The sequence below is a fragment of the Prenolepis imparis genome, unplaced genomic scaffold, assembly GCF_030444845.1.
Source record: "Prenolepis imparis isolate NDT839.2.m4 unplaced genomic scaffold, iyPreImpa1.0 SCAF_9, whole genome shotgun sequence".
In the NCBI taxonomy this organism is placed as follows: domain Eukaryota; kingdom Metazoa; phylum Arthropoda; class Insecta; order Hymenoptera; family Formicidae; genus Prenolepis; species Prenolepis imparis.
The window spans coordinates 10,518,016-10,540,543 of NW_028141167.1; the positions used below are offsets into that span (position 1 = coordinate 10,518,016).

A 22,528-nucleotide genomic window follows, 5' to 3' on the forward strand; every position below is an offset into this window, starting at 1 on the left:
ACTATTGGTGGCAGAAAACGATAGAAAACGACCGCCCTGTGTTCGCACAACTTCCGGGTTATCACGACGAAGGGAGTTTCTCGAAGAGAGCCGCGGGCAGTTTTCCCTCGTCCGACATACGAGAGATATCACATCATATTTTACCTACAAATCCCACACCGTACCCTGATGTTTCACCGTACAACGTCGGAACGTTTTTTTTCCTCTCCTTTTTTTTTGGCAATGATTTCGTCCGTCCACACACATAAGCACGTGCGTTGCCCCGGGCGATTCTTTCTCGTGTGTTTCTTATTTTTCCCCGGTCGATTCTACATTGTGTGCCCGCGGGTCTAAGGTGATATCGAGTTTAATGGATTAGATAAGAAGGAACTGTATATAACTCGCTGCTTGTGTTTCCTATTCGCGTTTGTTACGGCTGCTTTAAACACGCAGTCGCGTTGCACCGCAGACAAACATTTGCGCTCTTTTTATTCCACAGTTTACGCAGTTTACGACGTTTCAGATTTTCTTTGACAATTGACTAAGGAGAAAAAGGAAGTAAAAAAATTCGAATAAACGAAAGATCAAGTTTCGCGATCGCACGCAACACGTGATGAAAATTATCTCAAAGTAAAGACTTACTAATTGGGCGATAAACATTATCCCGCGATACTCGCGTGTAAGTGTAGACTCCTAAGACTATCAAGTATAAAGTCACGAAGTCGCGAAAGATAAATCGTGTACACAATGGAAGACAAATTGCACGGCATGTTAACGTTGAATTATTCGTCATATCTTGAGCCTTTACCGTCGGAGCTCGTTGCAAATTATGTACGCTTGTTGAATATCTACGAAATGGGCAAAGCCTTAATAAGGAGATGGTTCTGAGGTAGATGTTATGCGTCTTGAGAAACATCCCTGTATTTCCGTTCTATCCAACCCTGCGGTGTCGATATATTTATGTAACGAGAATCATCGGAGTAAAATTCTCTCGAGCGAGATCGAGACATTTTATTCCGATCAGCCGGACAAAAACGAAAAAACATATCGCGGTTCGAATAAAAAGAGACATTCGATGTATGACGCGAGCGAACAAGATAAGGGAAAATTCGAAAATTGTCTTGCGCAAATTTAAGCGCCCTGCCTTATAAATTCGCTAATTACGAGCCACGAATGCACTACTTTGAGACGATTATATAGCGTAATACGAATCTGGAAACTCTAAACACACACGAGCGACTATTGCAGTCAATTCGACTTACGCAGAGAAACTTCCAATGTCGAAAGTTCAACGTTAAACATCAAAGACAAACTGTGATTTTAATCCGCCATTTCTCGTGCGCGTTCTACAGACGGTCAGGTGTTTTGCGCCATATATACATATAAGGGAAATGAATGCATCGTGTGTAAACGGCATTTGGAAAGTTCGTATGTATGCTAGAAATTTCGTCAAATATCTTACAATTTAAACAAAAAGAGCAACGTATATTCGGAGCTTTAATTCTGTAAGATATTTATGTCGCGACATAAATCTCCATAAATAATTTATTGTAATAAAAAATGTAACAACATTTTGCTGGTAAGTGTTTTTATCTTAGGAACCTTATTTCACCCCCTATTAAGTTAGCCCCCCCACCAACGCAAAATTAATTTTTATCTTAATTAAAATTAAGTGCTAATTAAGTGCTAATTAGGTGCCGAAGTCCGAAATTAGGTGCTCGAACCGTTTGGCAGAAAATTAAATTTATATTGGGGGGGAGGGGGCTGACTTAACATTAAGCTGGCCCCCCCATATAAAAAAATATATAAATAAAATAATTTAAAAAAGGACTAGTACATAATAATTAGGTGCTAATTAAGTGCTCTCAGAATCCGTTAAGAAATTTCCAAAAATAAATTCTTTTCTACCACTTTACTCTTGTACGGCGGTCGCCGCGACCGAAATTAAAGAAATTCTGCTAAACGGACCGAGCATCTAATTCGGCGTTTAGATATCTTCAAATAATATTAATTAAGGAATATTTTCACGCCAATAACTTTTCGGTACCTAATTTTTTAATGCCACTTTACTCTTGTACGGAGGTCGCCGCGTACAAAAGTAAAGTGGTATTAAAAAATTAAGTGCTCGAAAGTTATTGGCGTGAAAATATTCCTTATTTAATATTATTTGAAGATACTTTGCTTGAAGATTACTTGCATTTTTCAAGAGTACCGCGAGAAAGTAAACCCTGCTAGAAATTGTTATCTTTGTCGTAGCAAAATTAGGTCATTCGTTCAATGCTTAGGCTGATATTTCTGTTTTTTGACAAAAATTATGCTAGGCAATGTATTATCACGGTCCGCACGCGAAGCTCGTCAAAAAAGAGAGGTCACGACAATAAAATAATAAAAATATCGTTAATGAAAAAAAATAAAGCGCAAACTGACGCAATCAATAATCAGTATCCATATAAAAAAACAATAAACGTATACATAAAACATATCACAGTTGATTTCGTTTAAAAAAAGATAAATAAGCGTCCTTTGACTAGCACATAACACTGAACTCGACATTGATTTAAAGTTGTGTATAACCTGTCATTTATTTTTTAGCTTTAATCTCTTACATCTCAATTTTTGTTAAACGCTAGAAAATGTTAAAATATTAAATAGATATTCATAGCCATTATGCTAAATCAGATAAAACGATGTTTTCGATCCAAAAATTCCTATTCGAGGGGGTAAAAATTAGTGATGTCTACAGTGCAATGACACTGTTTGTGATAACAAAATTACTCTCTACTAATGATGCATTTTCGACGCGATCTGATTTCGAGCCATATAATCTTTTCCTCTGAACATAAAAATCTGAATGCAATCGAGATAAAATTTTTTTTCTGGCTAGCTCTTCTTTGTACATCATTAAAATTGCGATTCATCAGTCTGTATACGTTGAAAATATCTTCGCGAGAGAAAAATTCATAAAAGGGCAGAAGGGAGAGACAGAACGCACAGTGCGTTAAAAATTGATTCTCGTAGCTGAATCACGATGTGCTTGCGCGACGTGCGCCGCTTTACGATTCGTAAGGCGCGTCCCAACTTGCAGCTGCTATGCGGAAATTGCTGGTAACGAAGCACGAAACGTACAATACTGCGAGAGGTATCTTATTATGAGGAAAATAGGACACGCTACACGCAACGCTCATAAAAGACCGCTGTATATTCCGACTAGAGGAGAGCTAGAGACATTTTTTTCAGTTATTCTCTAATTGATCAACGAGAGACTTAATATCCTTATCGTATAAATGTACCATTTTGCGGAAATTCGCCATTCACTAATTTCGCGCCTGTCCTTGGTTTACAGCTCTTAATTCTCAGCTACGTAAAACTGCACATATATGGGAAATTCTTAAAAGAGACGCTGTAATTGTCAAATTTTTAAGTCGTGTTTAAATCATTATTTTTTCTGTTCAGTTTATTATTCGCATTTTCGTTATTCTTAAATCGTTATTTCATATAAAGACGATATAGCGGGTTACACATCAAATTCTCAAAAGATTCGTTTTATGATTCGAGTGTACAATAAGCAACAATCTAGCTTTTTGTGCGCGCCAGTTAAGGATATCACACTATTCGGATTGAATCGACAAAACTTGACTCGAATTTTCCGACGTGAAATCACACAAACGAAACTCCATTTTCTATACAAATGTATTTTCCGAATGACCACATGAAATGACTTTCTCTTTAATAAAACGTAGAAAATTAAGATGAGATTATCGCATCAAAATATATAAAATCGTATAAAAAAAAAAAAAAAGATTTTGCGAGCTACGTGAAAATGTGGCGCAACATCTCGCGAAAGGTTTTACTAAAAAATCGAAGGATTTACCGTGTTTCCGACCGACCTGGATGTCGTTCACTTCAACGGACATCGCCGAAGGAATCCTGTCGCATACAAGAAAGAAAGAAGAACGCGCTTTGGCACAAGACTGATCATTTCTTACGGGTCAGAGGTCAAGAAGGATCGAAAGTACAGTTTTTCGATGGCGAAGTATAGCTTGCGTTGAATTTAAATATTTTAAGAATTTTCTCGGAAAAAAAAGAGAATGTCAAGTAAATTCAAAATACTCAAAATTCACATAAAAACAATGAAGAGATTATACGCGATACTTCAAGACTGAATAAATAATAAGACAGTTTTATTTTTAATGTTAGATGGTGGCATATTAAATATTTAATGCATGACAAATATAATTATTGGATGAGAACAACAAACACTTGAATTTCGTAATAAAAGTCCAAGAAATTCTAGATTATTCTGCCATCAATAAATTACGGAGAAGAAGAACAGAGAGAGAAAACTGCGATATAAATTGCGAAGTTTTCGCGAAACTTGACAATGCGATAATCAATCATGTTCAAATTTCTTGTACTATTTTGATTGTGACAAAATAGATGATTGATGCAATTTTCCGTACTGCCCGTTGAATTTAACATTATCAAATGCGTTTTTATTAGCGATCAATACTATTTACAATTTGATCATAATAACAATCAAAATATTATTCTCTGTTTTGTGTGTAGCAATATATTATTTAAATAATTTCAATACATATATATGTATATATTGTATGTGTGTGTGTAATAAGGTTTAGAATACTGCTTTCCTTTTAGCTTTGAAAAAAAGAAGAAAGGTGTAAAAGCTTTGCCTTATAACTTTGAGTACGCTACATTTACACGCACGCTTTTAGGAGCACCGAAGATCATGAGAAGGTCTCCGCGTTCGATCGGAACAAAGTTTACTTTTATATCGTCATGATCGCACATCACGTACCGGTAACTTCGAGGCTGATGCCTTCGAAAAAGCTTCGTCCGAAGTTTAAATATTCCCTGATACTTGGTTACTCTCTCTTTTTCTTTCTATCTCTCTTTCTTTCTTTTTCTCTCTGTTCCTTTAAACTCTTTAACCACCCGTTTTACAAACGACGCGGACGTCCAACGTACATATGGCGACATTGCGAGTGCTCGAAAAAAAGCATTAACCTCCTTTTCCGACTTCTGTTTCAAGAAAGCTCTCTCTCGCATATTGCCAAACGAATTTATCGACTTTACTATCAGCTGATGAAAAAATTAGTGACATTTGAAAGGAGAATATTATCGATAAGATTCTATCAATAAGTCGATTCGATCAATAAGAAACTACTATTAACGAGCCTCTAAGTCTAAGCCATAGATTCGAAATTTCAGAAATTTCTATCAAGAAAGAAAAAGAATATCGCGGAAATTATCAATGCAGTGTTTGTTATTCTCTTACAATAATTCAGGAAAAGTGATATTTAAATATTGATATCCAAAATTCAAGAGTCAGTTGTAATTTGTTTCATAGAAACGAGATCGCAAAAGGAATATATCGAAGAAATGTATGTTCTTTATTTCTTATGTAATCTTCCTTCGACAAAATAAATTCGTTCTCACTTTTCTATTCTCGCGTGATACAAACTTAATTATTTTCCTAAGCAGCAGAGCCATAGTATTACAATTCTTCGCAAGATAAAGCAAAGAATTATAGATATGGAAATTTTCATATGCGAACACCGTGTAGTTTAGTTTAACAACCGTGCTCGTAGAATAATAATGCGCGCTCTCGTAATGCAAATTCGTTGAAATAATAATAGGTTAATAAAATAACAAATAATGGATTAGAAATTTAATAGAAACGCAAATGCAATTTCAACTTCTGTGTTTGCCGAAATTAATTTGTAATTCGATTACGTAAATCGTATATTTTTAGCGATATCTGTCAACATCGCTATAGCGATAGTATGATGCTTTTCAGCGTTGCATTATTTCTCAAATAATAAATATAACAGGTAAAAAAACATATTCGCACGTATATTAATGCGTGTAAATAAATAATTTTTTCGGACGGTGCAACACGGTGACTGTTGTAATTTTCATGATACGGAGCTCGAATAATAAACTAGTTTATATGATTTGCTGGACGATATTCTAATGCCACGGCAGCTCGACATGCGGACTCGTATCTAGTAAAATATCGTTAATTAATGCCTCCACGTGGTCGAGAAGCGGGTACAAAGACAACGGGAAGAATGGTCCTTGCGTCAAAGGTCAAACGAACACATTCGTCGTCGCGATTTCATTATTTTCTCGTATCAGTTTCAGACGAAATAGAAATCCGAGAATCAACGATTGTATTAACTTGAAAACATTTAATTAAAATGATAAACATCTGAATTTTTACAGAAATAATAGAGATAGAAATATAAGAAAAAAGATAAAGATATAATAGAGATAATAATTTTTTTCGTGATAAGGTGAGGTGTACTTATAGAGCCGATTCGCCCGACCTTAGTCAGTCACGCATTTAAATAAATCAAGCATCGAACGAGACGTTTTCCTCTCTTCAAGTTCGGATTGCATAGACGATGATGGGTAAATATTGAAACACTTAAGATATTTCCATAATAAAATCATTAAAAAGAATTACGATCGAGATATTATTTACTTTATAAAATCTTTTTTTATCAATTAAAATTTATATAATTAATTGATATTCGATTGAATTACGATTTCATCGTATTGTCATTGATGTGCCTGACCATAATTTTTCTTTGATATAGGAATATACGTAATCGCCCTCGTCTTCGTGGCATCTTGGACCGTTATCGCGAATAGAGATTTCGATCAAGATAAATCTGACTCTATTTGGAAGAAATATCTAGTCGACATTCCCACAAAATGCCCAGTTCGTGACGCGAATGACACGGTCGTTCATCTCGCGCATGAAACCGATTGCACAAAGTTCTACAAATGTGCTTCGGGTATAAGATATGAGTTTGAATGTCCTGTGATAAACAACGAAACAAAAGAGAGATTGCATTTTAATAAATGGAAACAGTACTGCGATTGGCCATCGCAGGCCGGTTGCAGCGATTGTCCCAGAAATAAGGAGGATGGCTATCTACCGGTTAAGATAACTCACGATACTTTGGATTGCAGTCAGTATTACGAATGCTCCTCGAACGGTCAGAAGGTGCTACGTTATTGTGCCATCGGATGCTTCAGTGCCACATGTCAGGCTTGCGTCACAAACCGGACGAATGGCAATTGCGATTAGGGTAATTATTATAGAAAGAATATTGAAAATTAAAATCTAAGAAAGACTATTAAAAATTACATCTTTCTACTCTGCATAGACGCTTCCTTCGTTCTGTATAAACAACCATTTAAATCGAAAATCTTTCAAACGCGATTGTACTTCTGCGTAAATCAAAAATTGATTTCGAATGCCATTGCGCTAAATATTACGAGTGATAAGATAAAGAAAAGATTATTCACAGGAATGCAATGGCGCGATTTTCATCTAAGATTAAAGAACGCAAAATACACGGATGATTGCAAGTTATCTTGAGAGCGGTAGAAAACGGATATTGATTTGCCCCTCGCGTCCCGCGACCATTTTATCAGTCGCATTGAGAGATTCAGTCGAAAAGTAATTTTATCACATTTTCGCGCGTAAAAAATGTAATACGCAAATTCCAATTGGCGCGAGAAAATTAATTTTAATAGGGGTAAACAGTACAGTTATCGGCCACTCTACAATGATTGGCCCAATCTTAAAAAATTAAAGATTATATAAGGAAATACTATTAAAATGTTTTCAATTACAAATAAAAAAATATTTAATACATTTTCTGCTTCAAATACAATTAATATATTTAATTATTTTCTATATTGTGCAATTTATATAAATAATGAATAAAATGACTTCGGTAGCATACTTGAAAATTGTCGCCATTCAATCGAAAAACCGTAAGAGTGGAGCCAACTATTTGCAAATTTTTTAATGTTTTTATGAGAGAGGTCATCATTGTTTGCATGTTCCCAATTTTTGTCATCATGTATCTTTGTAACTAAGTAAGCCTTAAATTAAAATTCTATTAAAGTAAACTCTATCTGAAATTAATTGAAGAATGTGATTTTGTTAATATTTTATTTCCACAAGGCTTAGTTTGTGAAAAACCCTTTACTTTCAATCGCTTATAACTCGAAAATTATTGGTGCCTCGACATTTTCGCTGAGGAAAAATCGTCTACAAATGATCCCAGGAATCTACCCACGACAGGTGAAACGCGAATCACCGGTCACCCTGTATTTCTAAATTGATCAATCAAAAAATGCCGAAAGTTAAAAAAGATAACAAGTACCAAAAAAATATTGTGAAAAACAAATTGAAGATGCTATTAATGCAGTAAAAAATGGAACGTCAAAACATGCAGCTTCAATAAGAATATGGTTTCCCAAGTTAAAAAAGAGAAAGTTGACAATAAAGAAAATACTTACAATGAAAAACCAAAAAGGACGAGAAAAAAGAAGGATCAGGCGATTTTGAAACCAAAAATTTCGAAAAATGAAATATTTACAAAGAAAGTTCGTTTAGTTAAAAATAATGCTTGTTAGACAAAATTTGTTTCTCTTGTTTAATTAATATGTTTATCTTATGTTAAATATATGTAAAAATATATATTGATTTAATAATTTTGGATTTTTGATGCCAATAAATTATTTCTTTGTCACTATTTAATTATTTACTCATTTTTGCATGAATAGAGGCCAATCACTGTCGTACTGTTGGACAATAACTGTGTTAATATGGCTAATGACTATCTTTTTTGACAGGATGTGTTTTTTTACATAATTTTTATTAATTCCTGAATTCTTTTGATGGATTTTATTTTATTATGAATCATTATTATTTTTTACAACTATTAGTAGTGATTTTTTTCTCAAAATTATTGAATTCAAGTTTATAATTCACTTTTTGTTTTGCGATTTTGCTTAAGTGGCCAATCACTGTACTGTTTACCCCTAGCAGAATAAAGGAAAAATAAAAACTAAAAAAGCTTTGAAAATTACTGCTGCTGCTCTCGACTATACTTTTGAAGAATATAGTTTATATAACATAAACTCCGCTTTGCTTTTTAAAAATTAATTTAAAGGAAATGAGAGGAATATTAAAATTGTACAGTATATTCTTGAAATTAGATTTGTGTTTCTCTGATTTGAAAATATGATTTACCACATTTCGAGTCAATCGGGAGCGAATTCGTGGAATGGTGCAACGTGCAACAGTTTGTATCGAACAAATAATGACTTCTAGATAAACGGATCAAACTAGATAATTAAAATTGATGTTATAAGATTACGTATGCCTGTTCTGCTTGGCATTTGGACACTTGCCATCGACCTGTTACAACGGCACTTCGCAACTTGTCGCGAAATAGGAGCAACGCGCGAATAAATTGAATGAAACCTTTCGGCGCGCACGCGATGTATTATATATGTATATATAATTTATATGTTACATCATTTAATTCATTTAACTCTCGATTGATTTCCGAGCGTAGAAGCGTCTTAAAATTCTATCTTGTAAATCTTATACAACGATAGATAAAAAAATTTTAAAAAAAAGAAGGTAATTGCTCGTCATCGTAAAAAATGAATTATTTTTTAATTTCAAATTTCTAAATTGCACATATTAAAGCACATTTATAAAACACATAGCATGTCGTCAATTTTCTCATAATTCTATACTCGTGGCAAAATAATCGCCTGTCTATGCGAGGGACGATATTTTGCGTGGATAAAGAGATTAATGACTGTTAGTAGTAGAAACGGTCTCTTGTAACTACAGCAGTAGTCGACCGAGCGTCGAGTCAGACACGGCGCTCGGTGAGGCGAGCAGAGGGGGGTTAAATAGCTTGCTAACGGGCTTTGCGTGATAACGGACAAACGGAAAGAGTTTAATTGCAAACATATACATAGTTAAGAATACTCATTTTGCCGAAGAATTCTTGTATTTTCGCTCAGAATGAACTTTTCAGATATTTTATGCACGAATCATCGCGACGCGTTAAGTTAAAAGAAAGATATATATAATTGCTATAGTATCTTTAGATTTCGATTCATTGGATGAAAATTCTCTCAATTTAATTTTCGATTAAACAATCGTTCTTTAATCACTTTGAAAACTACGCAGCTACGTTTGAAACCGCGAGAAGATTCGCAATAACAGACACGCTTTAAGATCAATATACGACGGTTTACTTAACCGGTCATGTAAACCTATCGAGAGAGAGAGAGAGAGAGAGAGAGAGAGAGAGAGAGAGAGAGACCGCGTAAAGACGGTATCGATATCGAGGATTCGGGGCAATTTAAGCCTACCAGACACGAGCTGCAAATCCTCTTATCCGCAACACGTACGCGCGTTAAGTACCCCGAATTAGTAAACGTGCGTGCTGCTACTGTATACCGCCTTAACCAATCTTCGTACCAAGTCCCTACATCGCCGCGATATACATATCGAACATGAGAAATATAGCTCTCTCTCTCGACAGACAGAAATGATTGCGCGACAGATATAAATAAAGGTAAGTGCACATACTTGGTCGGGCCGATCCAAGGTCAGGTCACTAGGCCGGGAACACACGGTGCTGGCTTATCCTCCGTCTCCGTCTTCGGGGCTGCGTATTGACAGGTTACGACAGGTGCGATGTTACACACGGACGAGACGCGAGAGTACGACAATGTACGGTGTACAGCCGGCTACAGACGTGGACAACGAGACGCCGTCGAAGGGATGAGAGTCGACGCGCGGGGATGAAGAAGCGGGGTGCAGAGAGAGGCAGAGAGAGACAGAGAGAGACAGAGAGAGAGAGAGAGAGAGAGAGAGAGGCTCGCCCCCGTTACTGTAACGAGAACGATCGACTTTGCTCCTCGCGACGCGAACCCTCGCCAGCGAGCGAGCGCGCGAGAAGCCGGAGATGCGGGGGGAGGGGAAAAACTACTCGCTACTCTCGACGACGCGTATCCGCTGCGACGGGATGTCCGCCGACGATCGTTCGCCGAACATTCGCGACGAGCACGACCCGACCTAACCTCCTTCAACTGCGCCAAACGACTGGCGACTGGCGGGCTTGCTTGAGCTTGCACTCGAGCGCCCGGCGCGCGTTCCGATTATCCCCTCCACCACCGTCGAGCGCGACATCTATCGGTATGAATGAGTACTTACGTTTGCCGCCTTCTCGTCGCTGGAACGAAGGGCGGGATATTCAAGTTGGACGACTCGACGGCAACTTCACATTCCAACACTGCCAACACACGCATGTCAACGTCTTTCTGGAAAAAAAAAAAAAAAAAAATTCATTAAAATTCGATACTAAATAAATATGTATAAATATACATTATGATTTATATATCATATGTGTGTGTGCGTACCAATTGAATAAATGTTATGATTACCTTATTAAATGCCATATATATATATATACCCTTAGAATAAACGTTATGATTACCTTATTGAATCACATTGGCGACAGCGAGATGCATCAGTGATGCATCGTTCTTATTCTTTTAGTTTCTTAATCTGTAACATAAATATACGTTAGCGATAATATATAATTATAAAATAGTATAATATACGCGTGTAATATAATAGAAACTTGCGTTTATCGAATAAAATAGTCGTCAACCTGCGTCAACACGGCTCGTACGAATTCTCGTCTCCCCCTCGCGTAACGGACACGCGTACAAATACAGCGGCCATGACTTACATTTTTATATAGAGCGGAATGCGCGCATATCCGGTCGCTCGCGTTTCCGATCCTACATGCGCACGTCGCTTTAAGTTTGGCGCGAAAGCGCGCGCCGAGTCGTGTCGACGGCCCAGCTGGCGCCAGCAGCGTCCTGGAAAACAGAAAGCCAAACCGGTCATGAGAGGCTAGTTAACGACTGTTCGCTGCGCTCATCACGCTCGTGTGTAAGGTTTTTCTGCTTCCTGGCGGAATATATTGCCGACGATTATATTACGTGGACGCCGCGGGAGCGACACGACGGCCAGCCGGTATCTCGAAAGATGGGAGCGTACCTTTCGGAGCCGATTACGAAGAAAGAGTCGAGCGACGAAGTGGGAAAGAATGTCGCGTACGGCGCGAGCTCCATGCAGGGCTGGCGAATCAGTCAGGAGGTAAGCGGGAAGTCGTGCCGTCGTCGCGGCAACAACAGCGAGCAACGCAACGGGAGATCTCGCGAACGCGTGTGCACGCGCGCGCGCGCGAGCTCACCGTTATCCGGTCTCGGAGCCGCGCGTTCCTCGCCGGCCGCCCGGCAAAACCGGCGCGGATCGCGCGACACGCTCGTCGACATGGGCGACGACGCCCGAGGGCCCCTCGGCCACGACGCAACTAACGTTTCGCCCTTATTTCGTGATAGACGAGATATCACGTTGGAATGCGATGCATCCGGTCAATGTTGCAGTCCTGATTCTTTCTCTTGTTATATAGACATAATTCTTATCGGCGATATTTCTTTGATACGTATTGAGCAATATTTATTTGACATAATGTGGAATTTTTGATAAAATATATCAGTTATTAGTTTATTATAAATGATAAAGTTGTTACGGAGTAATATTGTATACAGTATTAATGGAATTGTTTTAGTTTATTTATTAATGTTGAGCTTTGTTATTAAATTAAGATAAATTGGCTATCCGAGCAGAAATTTGACTCTATAACAGTGGACTTTATATCGGTATCTGAATTGTAATATAAGGATTTCTATAGAATATGAGAAAGAAGCTATATCGAGAATGTTGAAATTATTAACTACAATTGTTTATTTGTAGGATGCGCACAATTGTTGCATAGAGTTTGATGACAATTGTTCACTGTTTGCTGTATACGATGGTCACGGAGGACATGAGGTAGCGACGTATTGCGCACGTAATCTTCCTGACTTTATCAAACAGATGGAAGCTTATAAGAGAGACGATATCAAGCAAGCTCTAATAGATGCTTTTCTGGGTTTTGATGCTACTCTCACAAAACCAGAGGTAGTCAATATTCTCAAAGAACTTGCGGGAACATCAGCGGTGGAGAAGAAAGAAGGCGACAACGAATCTGGTGCGTTTTTTTTCATCTTAAGAATATGCATTATTACGGGATATACTCTTATACACATAATCTTGTTAATTGCGCACTTTGCAAGCATTAATTTATTTCTTTTGCTTACATGCGCGAGTAAACTTTTAATAAGATTGTCTTCGTACATTACATTGCGTATAGATGAGGAAGAGAATGTTAATAATCTGTGTATGGAGGCGACAATGCCGTTGGAGCAAGTAATGGCAAAGTATAAGTCAGAGATGTTGAGTACTCACATAAAAAACTTGAAAGGTGAAAAGTGCGGTAAGCGCGCATTTGCAAGTCCTTTCTTGCGAGGTCGAAGGGAACGAGAAAAAGCAAGCTGTTCGTCTCTTGGTGCAGGATCTTCATCGTCACCATCTCCGCCACCTTCGTCATCGTCATCCTCGTCGTCATCCTCGTCGACTGCGGCTGCCTGGAATACAAACGAGACAGATGTTAGTAGTTCCAGTCAACCGTGTGGATCGTCCAGTACAGTGGAACGAAAAGATGCCGAATGTCCAGCAAGCAATGAAGCCGAGCAAGTGCTGGATTCGACGACGAGCAACGGCAGTACCGCTCACGTGTCTCCACCAGTAGGATCTACAGCGGATGTAGAACCTGCCAAATCTATGGATATGCCCGACAGCTCGGAGGACGTGAAAGAGAAAGTTTCGAGTCCTTGTAAGACACCGCCATGCGCGGAGTCTAATGCGAACGAGGTAGAAGTTAATGGCGCGGAATTAAAAAGGATTGCAGATGCGGACAGCAGTAAGGGTGGAGGAGACAATGTATCGAGCAGTTCCTGCACTCCTGTGGAAAATGGAGATGCAGGTCAGCAAGAATGTACAATCAGCTGTGGTCGAAGAAGAGTTCAGAGTGTGGATCTTTACCAAAACTTACTGAAAAAGGACAGTGATGATTCCGAAGAAGACGAGGACGATGATGAAAATGACGAAACGTTTGATGGTGTCCCTGAAAGGTATAAACCCTACAACATCATTCAATGAACAAATATATGATTTCCAAGCATTGCTTTCAAATTGCGAGATTCTCTTTTTTTTCTTAAATTATTTTGCAGTGAGGAGGATGATACGGAAGATGTCGACGAGGACGAAACAGATGATGATGAGGAAATCGAGGAAGAAGATGTAGATGATTCTGACGAGGAAATTGATGTTATGATGAACACAGATAAGGTACAATATATTAATTTCTTTCTACAAAATTTATCGAAACTTGTTTCACTTATTATAGATAACAACAAAATTAAGAAAAGAAAAAGGCTTATCTTGACTAAAAAAAATTAAAAAATTTCCATTTATAGACATAAATAATGCTTTTTTATAGCCTGGTTCGGACAGCGGATGCACGGCGGTGGTAGCGATACTCAAAGGAAACGAGTTATATGTAGCCAATGCTGGGGATTCTCGATGTGTTTTATGCAGAGACGGCCAGGCGGTCGAGCTTAGTTTGGATCATAAACCCGAAGACGCACCGGAAATGGAACGTATAGTAAAAGCAGGTGGGGAGGTTACAGGTGATGGCAGAGTGAACGGTGGTCTCAATCTTTCGAGAGCGCTAGGCGATCATGCGTATAAGCAAAATATGGTATTACCAGCCGAAGAACAAATGATTTCCGCTTTGCCGGATGTAAGGCATATTACGATTGATCCGGAAAAAGACGAGTTTATGGTGCTCGCGTGCGATGGCATATGGAACTTTATGACGAGTCAAAACGTCGTTCAGTTCGTACGCACTCGTTTATCGCAAAATTACGAGAACATCTCGAAAATCTGCGAAGAGGTATGGAGAATCGCGTTTTACACACTTTACATAAATCATATTTTCTTTTGTATCTTTTGGCAAACTTTATTTATCCATTTAATTTGTAATTAGACAATTAGATTAAAGTAAAAAAGATTTTTTAAATATTTATGCATGTGTTCATTTTTTTTATCTTTAAAAAATTCAGGGTCTTATTGAAATTCTGACGTGTTTCAGCTGTTTGATCATTGCCTTGCACCGGATACTCTTGGTGACGGAACGGGCTGCGACAACATGACTGCTGTAATAATTAAGTTTACATTACCGGCAAGCACAACTGCTAAAAGTAACACCATTGCCGAGGTATGTGTTACGAAGAAGCGATCGGTCTCACCAACTGTTGAGGAAAATAACGAGTGCATCGCGGAAGAAAACACAGTAAACTCTTGTAAACGCGCCAAGACCGAGGCAGCTATGTAAATCAAGAGTCACCACGTGTCATGAACTGATCTCTGGAAGCGGACAAATAAATGTGAGTTTATGTAAAATTATGTAACAACTTTGTATTACTGTGTAAAGTTGAAACGGCAGTTATGCAGTAATAGGCATATGAAATAGTGCAAGGTGTGTTAATGTGTTGATTGCTGCTGTCAGACTGCTCCATTGGAGCACGTGGGAATGATATAGTGTCGTTTTCTTAGTGGACACGCATAAATCATTTTTGATTACGATAAAATAAATTTACATACAGAGTGTTTCAGTTTTTCTCTCAATCGTATCTCGCGTATATTTAATACTATATAACTGTTTGATAGCCTCTGAGCCTTCTAAATATGACAAAAATTGTATGCATAAGCAAAGATTCAAAATTCTTTATTCTTTTTCTCTGATCAAGCTTATAAAAGTTAGAAATTAAATAGTTGTACAAGATCTAAAAGGGAAAAAAGATTTGGAAGATGTAACGTGATTTCATGTCATTTTATAGATTTTTGAAATATTCTTATAATTTTATGATGGGGAAGTAAACATTTTGATTGGTCATAAATTATATATTATAATTCCATATCCTGGAATACGATCTGAGTTCTGATCTTGCATTTTATTGTTGAAAAGTAATTCAACATAAACGGGCTAATATTTTTATCGTGTCGTGTATATAAATGATAGAAAACGTAATCCTGATAAAACACACACTCACAGAAAATCTCGTACATTTCTTCACAAGCATTTACTGACACTAAAAGTATATGACAGATAATACGTATTCTTAATACATAAAAAAATGTACAATTATTCGCTGGAAATCTTATAAGACTTACTATATAAATCTTGTAACACATTATTATATAAGTTGTAGTTGCTTTTAATATAGTGTCATAATCCTTTCATTTATTAATTGAGATTTATTAATTATTATTATTTTATCTAAACTAAATGATGCAATGATACTAATGATACTGATGAGTATTTGCATGCGCAATAGGTTTCATCTAGATTTCACTTTTTTTTTACATTTTAATAAAATTTTTATCTTATAAAATTTGTTACATTGTTACTCCTTTGTATTTAATAAGTATATAATAAATGTATTACAAAAGGTATTGTTTTTCAAAATGTAATAGTAGGAATAAAATCTGCATCAATACATTTTGTTTAAATGGAGAAATAAAAACACACTTTTATAAATAAATTTATAAATAAATATTATATTTAGAGATTAAATTAATAAAATAAATAAAATATATTTGTATCATTGCGTCATTTATTTCAAATTATAATGATTTCTCTGATTATTATAATATCCTATGTTTAAATTAACAATATATTTGAGTTTAAGATCATCACATATTTGCGTTTGATAATGAAATAATAAGTTTTAGATTTTTCATATATCATCCCATCTGCTCCAGCTGCACTTACAAAGTATATTCCTTGAATTTTTAAGGATTACACACATAGTATAAATGTATATATTTATAAATGTAGACTATATAAAACTTCTATTTGTAAGTCAATACATTATCTCTTTATTTTTACGAAATAGAATTTATTTTTGAATCCTTGGGTACATAGTGGTTGAATGGATGGGTGTGCGAATAGCCTTAAGATGTTTAAACTTAACTATTATAATTAAGACAATTGCGTATAACGCGTTACCAATTTGTGATCTTGTATTAATGATAATGTTAAAGAAATACAAAAAATGATGTACTCGCGTTAAACTACGTCAAAAGCTCTGTATTTTAGAATTATCTAAATTTGAAAATTCACGTATGTCAAAAAATGTGTTTTTTGTAAATTTATACAGCCTTGTATAGATGTATTGTAGAGCTTTGAGAAAACAGCAAAGGCGTTTGTATTGTGCAAATGATTGTAATTGCAGAGCTGAAAGTGGTAATTAGACAAACGCATTATAGTTGTGAGATATAAAATTATGATAAATTTAAAATATAATTAACTATCACGATATTTACATCTATATAGAACTTTGCTAAATGCAGAGTACTCGTGACATTGTCATAGCTGCAAAATTCTTTCTGATAAACGCGAAATATTGTAGTATTATAATAAGTGTAAAATAGTAGTATTCTAACAAAAAAAATACGACATAGAAGGCAGAACATATTATATCTGAGAGCAAATGTATCTCTTGTATAGCTATTGAGAATAATGAGATTTCGACAATTTATTGAAAAGGAAAGCTTTTAACAGTAATTAGATGGAAATTGTGAATTTTTGCTCTTAGATTTAAAATATGCCTATCACGCTCCTCCATCCAATATTTACCCAACATGAATAGATTGACGAAGCGCATGTTAAACGCAGACATTGTATTTGTAAAACATTTGTCTGAAAAAATTGCGATTTTATTCAAATTAGAAGCTAAATTATCTGGACATGTGCGCTAATTACAGTACTCATTACATGCTTTCTTTTATCGAAGCTTGCGTTCCGCGATTAATATACATTAACCGTAAATAGGCAATATTATTTGAGCAAATAAAAATCTATCGTCAACGATTTTTTTTTTACATATTAAGACTAGTAAGACTTTCACATTGTATAGAGGTTCCCAATTCGATCGCAGGAATAGAAAATAAAACATTTCTGTGTTTCCACATTGTAGAAATTCATATAAAATTACATAAAAATTTTGTGAGAGATGAATGTAGAAGATAGAAATATGAGAATAGCGAATCGACCCAGTGACTTTGCGATGATTGACATTTTCCGCCAATATAGATTCTTCTGTCGATGCTCATGTGTAATCGCGATTGTTAGTGTAGACAGTAATTTTATCGAAGAAATATTATTTATAGTTAAATACAGAAGCAATTACGATACTCTCATGTAAACACCGTTTGCAAGGTGATCAGTAGCGTATCGATACTAGATGTGCGGTCACACTTCTAGTGTCATCCAGAAAGAACTGATGTGCCTTTCCAATTCAGGGGTTGACAACCTCTGCAACATGCGTATGTACATTCGATTCCGTCTCAAGAAGAAAGGTTTGCGCCCCAAATACTGTCTTTAACTGCAAACTCCATCATATATACACTTATGTATAATAATACCTTGTTTCATAATACATGTCACACTTGAATCAATCTCTTATTTCCATTTTCTCTCCTTTTAAGTTTTTCATTTTTTCTTCCTGCTTGAAAACAATAAGTATGGATTATATTCTAAAGCATATAAATTTGGGAAAAATGGTCCAAAAGTTTGCAGAAAGTTCAAGCTGTCATTTTTTTTTGCGTCTAATAATATTCAATTTCTTTATTAAATATATCTTTCGAACAAATAAATCTGACTTTGTATGATGTATAGAATTAGCTTTACTATTTGTATAACATTCACATTATTTGTTACCATGAATGTATCATGTTCTATTTCTATTTTAATACTTGTATCTTTCTAATTTTTATTTGATTTTATAGTTGTAATATATCTCATATTTTTAAAAATGTTGAAAGGTATATTTCATGATATATATCCTATTATTTGTTATCTGTTTATAATCTTACAATTTATTATTTATAAAACCGCACAAAAGGGACAGAAAAACTTATAAATTATTTTATATTCAACATAGATATATTCGATTCAATGTATAACATACATATTACAGAGATATGAATAAATCCTACAATGCAGGCATGTAACGCGCAATACATATGGTCCCTTTATTAATTTTTTATGGGGGATTACAGATCGTATTTTAAAAAACACGAAAAAAAAATATATATATATACATATAGTTTTCCTTTGTATATATTTTAATATATATATTTATGCCAGTGTAGATCACACAGTCTGTAATTGTTTCTGTACATTCCATCTTTACTCATTTAACACTTTCGAAAAATTGAGCAAACTTATCTCTTATTATTATTATTCTATCGCAAAATGAAAAACTATAACGATTTTTACTGTCACATTTATGGTCAATAAATATTGGTTTATTCGCATTGATTTCCAAAACGCTTTGGTTTCAATTGTCACTTGGAGATTCATATTATATGTAAGTGAAAATCGGTATGACAAAATAATGATTGCTATAGATATGATAATTACGACAGCAGTGAAATAATATATGTTTGGAATGACATTAGAGTAGAAAATTCAAAATAAGCTCGTTTATTAAAATCAGATATATTATCACATATATGTAAGATCCGGATAACTTTTGCAATCTAGGCTGGAAAGGGAAACATTCGAATACCTTCATCATAGCGCGAAATTGCATTTTAATACAGTTGTGCACACGAAGTATCAAATGATTTTGAGCACGTGAGATTAAATTGATGCGTCATATAAGCTGTCTATTATGACATAATGTGACACAATAGTGTTGAATGAATGTGTGAAAAATATCAAAATTACCCGGGTCCTATTGTATTATTCATTCAAATTGGAAATCTTTAAACATGTAATTTAACATTTTATACGTTGAATGTTTCTAATTCAATCAAAATAACAAAGATGCATCTTCTTAAAATCATTTCTGATATTAGATTTTGATTTGTTATTTTACTGGCAGTGTTTACTCTACGTCATCCTTTAAGCAGTTTAATAGAATTCTAGATCTACAGAAAAAAAAACAAATAACACATAATACATTTTAATCATTTATTAAGATATCAAATTATGCAAATTTATAAGAAAAAATATATAAACAAGATTTTACTGTAATGATATAGATAACGATGTAGGAATAATAAGCAATAATATAGTAACTAATAATTGTGATAATCAATCATAATGCAGTAATGATGATGATGAGACTATGATAATGATAATGATGAATATAATAAAATAATACTTATACAACAGATAACAACACAATTCTAGTTTCGAACAAAAATTTTTTATAACAGTTTGATTAATCTAAATGACTGCTTAAAAGTTGTTATAGAGTATAAATTCATAAATAATTTTATCAGTCACAGAATGGCAACTTGGATTATTTCTGTCGCGGATTTAATGTAACAATTTGGCACATGAATAGTAAACGCGTAAGGCGCTTACATTTATATGATTTATAAAATGAAATTAATGAAAGAGATATGCCATTCTCTTATTCGCACATTTATATACACTTATAAACACGCTTGTATAGCAAGAATAGCAAAGACGAAGAAACTTAAAGACACAAATTTGTCATTCCATTTTACATTAATTACGGGGTTGATGTGTATTTTCTTGTAGATGTATTTTCAACAGAGCATATAATTATGCGCAAAATTAATTAAGATTGTGATGTAAGAAATGTATCGAGATAATCATCCGATCAAAGTTTCTAGTTTTCCTCTAATGTTCCACGCACAGGAATGATAGAAAAAAAAATTTGTCTCGGTCGATAGGCAATAACCAAGTATCATATGGTATTTGTGCTTGGTATACTTTGTGTTTTTGTCCTATTTTATATTGATTCGTGTCTTGAAAGAACGAACGACGCTGAGGATCGCGGTGTGCGGTGGACTGAGGAGAACAAGACTGGGTCAGTTGGTGTTTTGTTTGTTGGAGCGAAGGCGAGCCAAGCCTGAACGCTCACCCTCCTCTTCGTCGGACGTACAGGGTACCACACCGCGCGAAGACGTTGCTTGCATTAATTCCTGATCCGGACCGTTTCGATGCTCGTACAACAAAATGTTCAATGTTTCCTCGTATATTCGAGCTTCCGGGAATTCAACCTGAAAGTATTGTTACACAATTCCGATATCAACGATTGAACGATTATATCATTGTATGCATTGCCTGATTATTACCTTTGTATGCTTCTTATCAGTCGTATAGACGATCGAATGGCAGCAGACTTCGGCCACTTTACGACCGTGTCCGTAAAATGTCCAACAGCAAATCTCACTCGAACCGATTACATCTTTGATGAATAACACTCTACCACTGAATCTAAGTGACATTTTGTCAAATAATTCTATGTTCTTTAGCAGATTGTCATCTGATGTACTGTAAAGATTAAATTAATTTTCTTTAACGAGCTTATAATTACAACAGTAATATATAGCTATAATATCAAGAATAATGTATTTTATTATCTGTTTCTTATCATCTTTTGTGGATTTAGAGTATTATTTATCTATAAGTTATACAAGAAATATTGCTTCTATGTAAATTTATCATAATACTTCAATTTATGCTTGTAAGAGCCGATGAAAATTGGTGAAAAATGCAACAAAATATTATAATCTTCTACTGTTAAGAAACATTTTATATTACCTCGTATAGGAATATTTATTGTTATGCCTATTAATGAGCAGCTTGACTACAGGCTTAGTAGTATTGCTTATGAGTAACTGCTCTTCTTTCTGAGAAGTGATAAGGGGGACTCTGCAGATGGGTTCTGCTTCGCGCTCTTTCCGAAGGAGCGCCTGTTCACACGACTCAGCCAGCTCGCTGATACAGTAATACTTTGCTTCGGCTAGTAGCTCTGCCATTTCCTTCGTATTTTCTGGCAATGGAACTGAACCGTCTCGCAAAAAATTCAAAATTGTCCCGAAATGTTTGCCGCACCGATCGATCAATATCCAGCCTATGACAGAAAGAAAAAAATGTGTAAATCAAAAGGTACAAATAAAATATTAAGTCGAGCATTTGAAGAATTCTTAGGAGGTAAAATAGCTTGTAATTTTTCTTCAAGGATTAAGCTAAAAAGATCAATATATTTTCTACTTTGTAGGAGAGTTTATCGATTTAAAAAATGTCAAAACTATTAGAATCCAAAGTATATATCGATATGCACGATACCTCACCTTCGGAGTCAGTGAGCACTTCCATGCGACCGCTAAACATAGCACGTAGCATAGTATCATGCTTTTGCAAAGTGCCTAACGTGGTATAATGGAGCGAGCCTCCGATGTTCAGTTTGACATACTCCGAGGGATATTTAATTCCCGTCTTGTGCTCGCCCGACATAACGAACCCTTGGCGACTGAACCTGGCAGAGCCGAGGCGAGTACTGACACTGACGCGACGCCGCGCGACCGTAGGAAGAGGAACCGTATATCGATTTTCTTGATATATACAATCAGGAACGCTGCGTGTGTGTACAATCGACAGATACCTAAAGAAACTCTCGCGAAATGACGTGACAACGCGCGGTTACGAGCGTGCTCTATGTGGCATCGATCAGCTGTTGCTTTATATTCGCTGACATCGGGAAAGCGAAGAAGACGCGGGTCTCAACGTGTCCGCATGTCGCTTCATTTTCTCTCATTCATTACCAGCTCGTTATCTCTGCGTGGAAAACTATCTATGTACTGCTATTATATATGAACTAACCAGAACTAACGGCGAGT

At 35.6% G+C, this 22,528-nt stretch overlaps 4 protein-coding genes across 6 annotated transcripts in view; 2 read left to right on the forward strand and 2 right to left on the reverse strand.

Moving 5' to 3' along the window:
* Positions 1-11,102, reverse strand: part of Hs3st-a (Heparan sulfate 3-O sulfotransferase-A) — a 43,248-nt gene extending 32,146 nt beyond the window's left edge. The window contains exon 1 of one of the 2 annotated variants that reach the window (XM_083046893.1): positions 11,054-11,102. The gene's annotated coding sequence lies outside the window, so the exon portion shown is untranslated. Of the gene's footprint in view, positions 1-10,426; positions 10,939-11,053 lie in introns of those variants that run through there. The other variant, XM_083046892.1, reaches the window with a different exon arrangement.
* On the forward strand, positions 6,313-9,187 carry LOC145941083 (peritrophin-1-like). The gene is made up of 2 exons (XM_083046894.1): positions 6,313-6,414; positions 6,603-9,187. Exons 1-2 carry the CDS (start codon positions 6,408-6,410, stop codon positions 7,097-7,099), a joined length of 504 nt encoding a protein of 167 aa, XP_082903020.1. The 5' UTR covers positions 6,313-6,407; the 3' UTR covers positions 7,100-9,187.
* A 627-nt stretch (positions 11,103-11,729) lies between the features above and the next one.
* Positions 11,730-18,319, forward strand: LOC145940895 (protein phosphatase 1G). Of its 2 annotated transcripts, XM_083046535.1 has the most exons (7): positions 11,730-12,007; positions 12,668-12,944; positions 13,107-13,229; positions 13,308-13,926; positions 14,026-14,143; positions 14,295-14,750; positions 14,949-18,319. In XM_083046535.1, the coding sequence occupies exons 1-7, from the start codon at positions 11,897-11,899 to the stop codon at positions 15,189-15,191; spliced, it is 1,947 nt and encodes a 648-aa protein (XP_082902661.1). In that variant the 5' UTR covers positions 11,730-11,896; the 3' UTR covers positions 15,192-18,319. The 2 variants fall into 2 exon arrangements, with proteins under 2 accessions (XP_082902661.1, XP_082902660.1); XM_083046534.1 differs by having other exon boundaries at positions 13,107-13,926.
* Positions 18,320-20,493: 2,174 nt separating this feature from the next.
* On the reverse strand, positions 20,494-22,505 carry LOC145940896 (BTB/POZ domain-containing adapter for CUL3-mediated RhoA degradation protein 3). Its single transcript, XM_083046536.1, has 4 exons — positions 21,983-22,505; positions 21,450-21,762; positions 20,981-21,179; positions 20,494-20,905 (listed from the first exon to the last, which is right to left on the reverse strand). Exons 1-4 carry the CDS (start codon positions 22,143-22,145, stop codon positions 20,714-20,716), a joined length of 867 nt encoding a protein of 288 aa, XP_082902662.1. The 5' UTR covers positions 22,146-22,505; the 3' UTR covers positions 20,494-20,713.
* Positions 22,506-22,528: the final 23 nt, after the last annotated feature.

Bases quoted from the DNA above. Each gene is read 5' to 3' on its own strand.
- LOC145940895 (XM_083046534.1), top strand. From the start codon at position 11,897: ATGGGAGCGTACCTTTCGGAGCCGATTACGAAGAAAGAGTCGAGCGAC. The intron at 14,144-14,294 runs GTACAATATATT...GCTTTTTTATAG, and splicing joins TTATGATGAACACAGATAAG to CCTGGTTCGGACAGCGGATG. The intron at 14,751-14,948 runs GTATGGAGAATC...GACGTGTTTCAG, and splicing joins TCTCGAAAATCTGCGAAGAG to CTGTTTGATCATTGCCTTGC.
- LOC145940896 (XM_083046536.1), bottom strand. From the start codon at position 22,145: ATGTCGGGCGAGCACAAGACGGGAATTAAATATCCCTCGGAGTATGTC. The intron at 21,763-21,982 runs GTGAGGTATCGT...TTTCTGTCATAG, and splicing joins AGTGCTCACTGACTCCGAAG to GCTGGATATTGATCGATCGG. The intron at 21,180-21,449 runs GTAATATAAAAT...TAATCTTTACAG, and splicing joins AATAAATATTCCTATACGAG to TACATCAGATGACAATCTGC.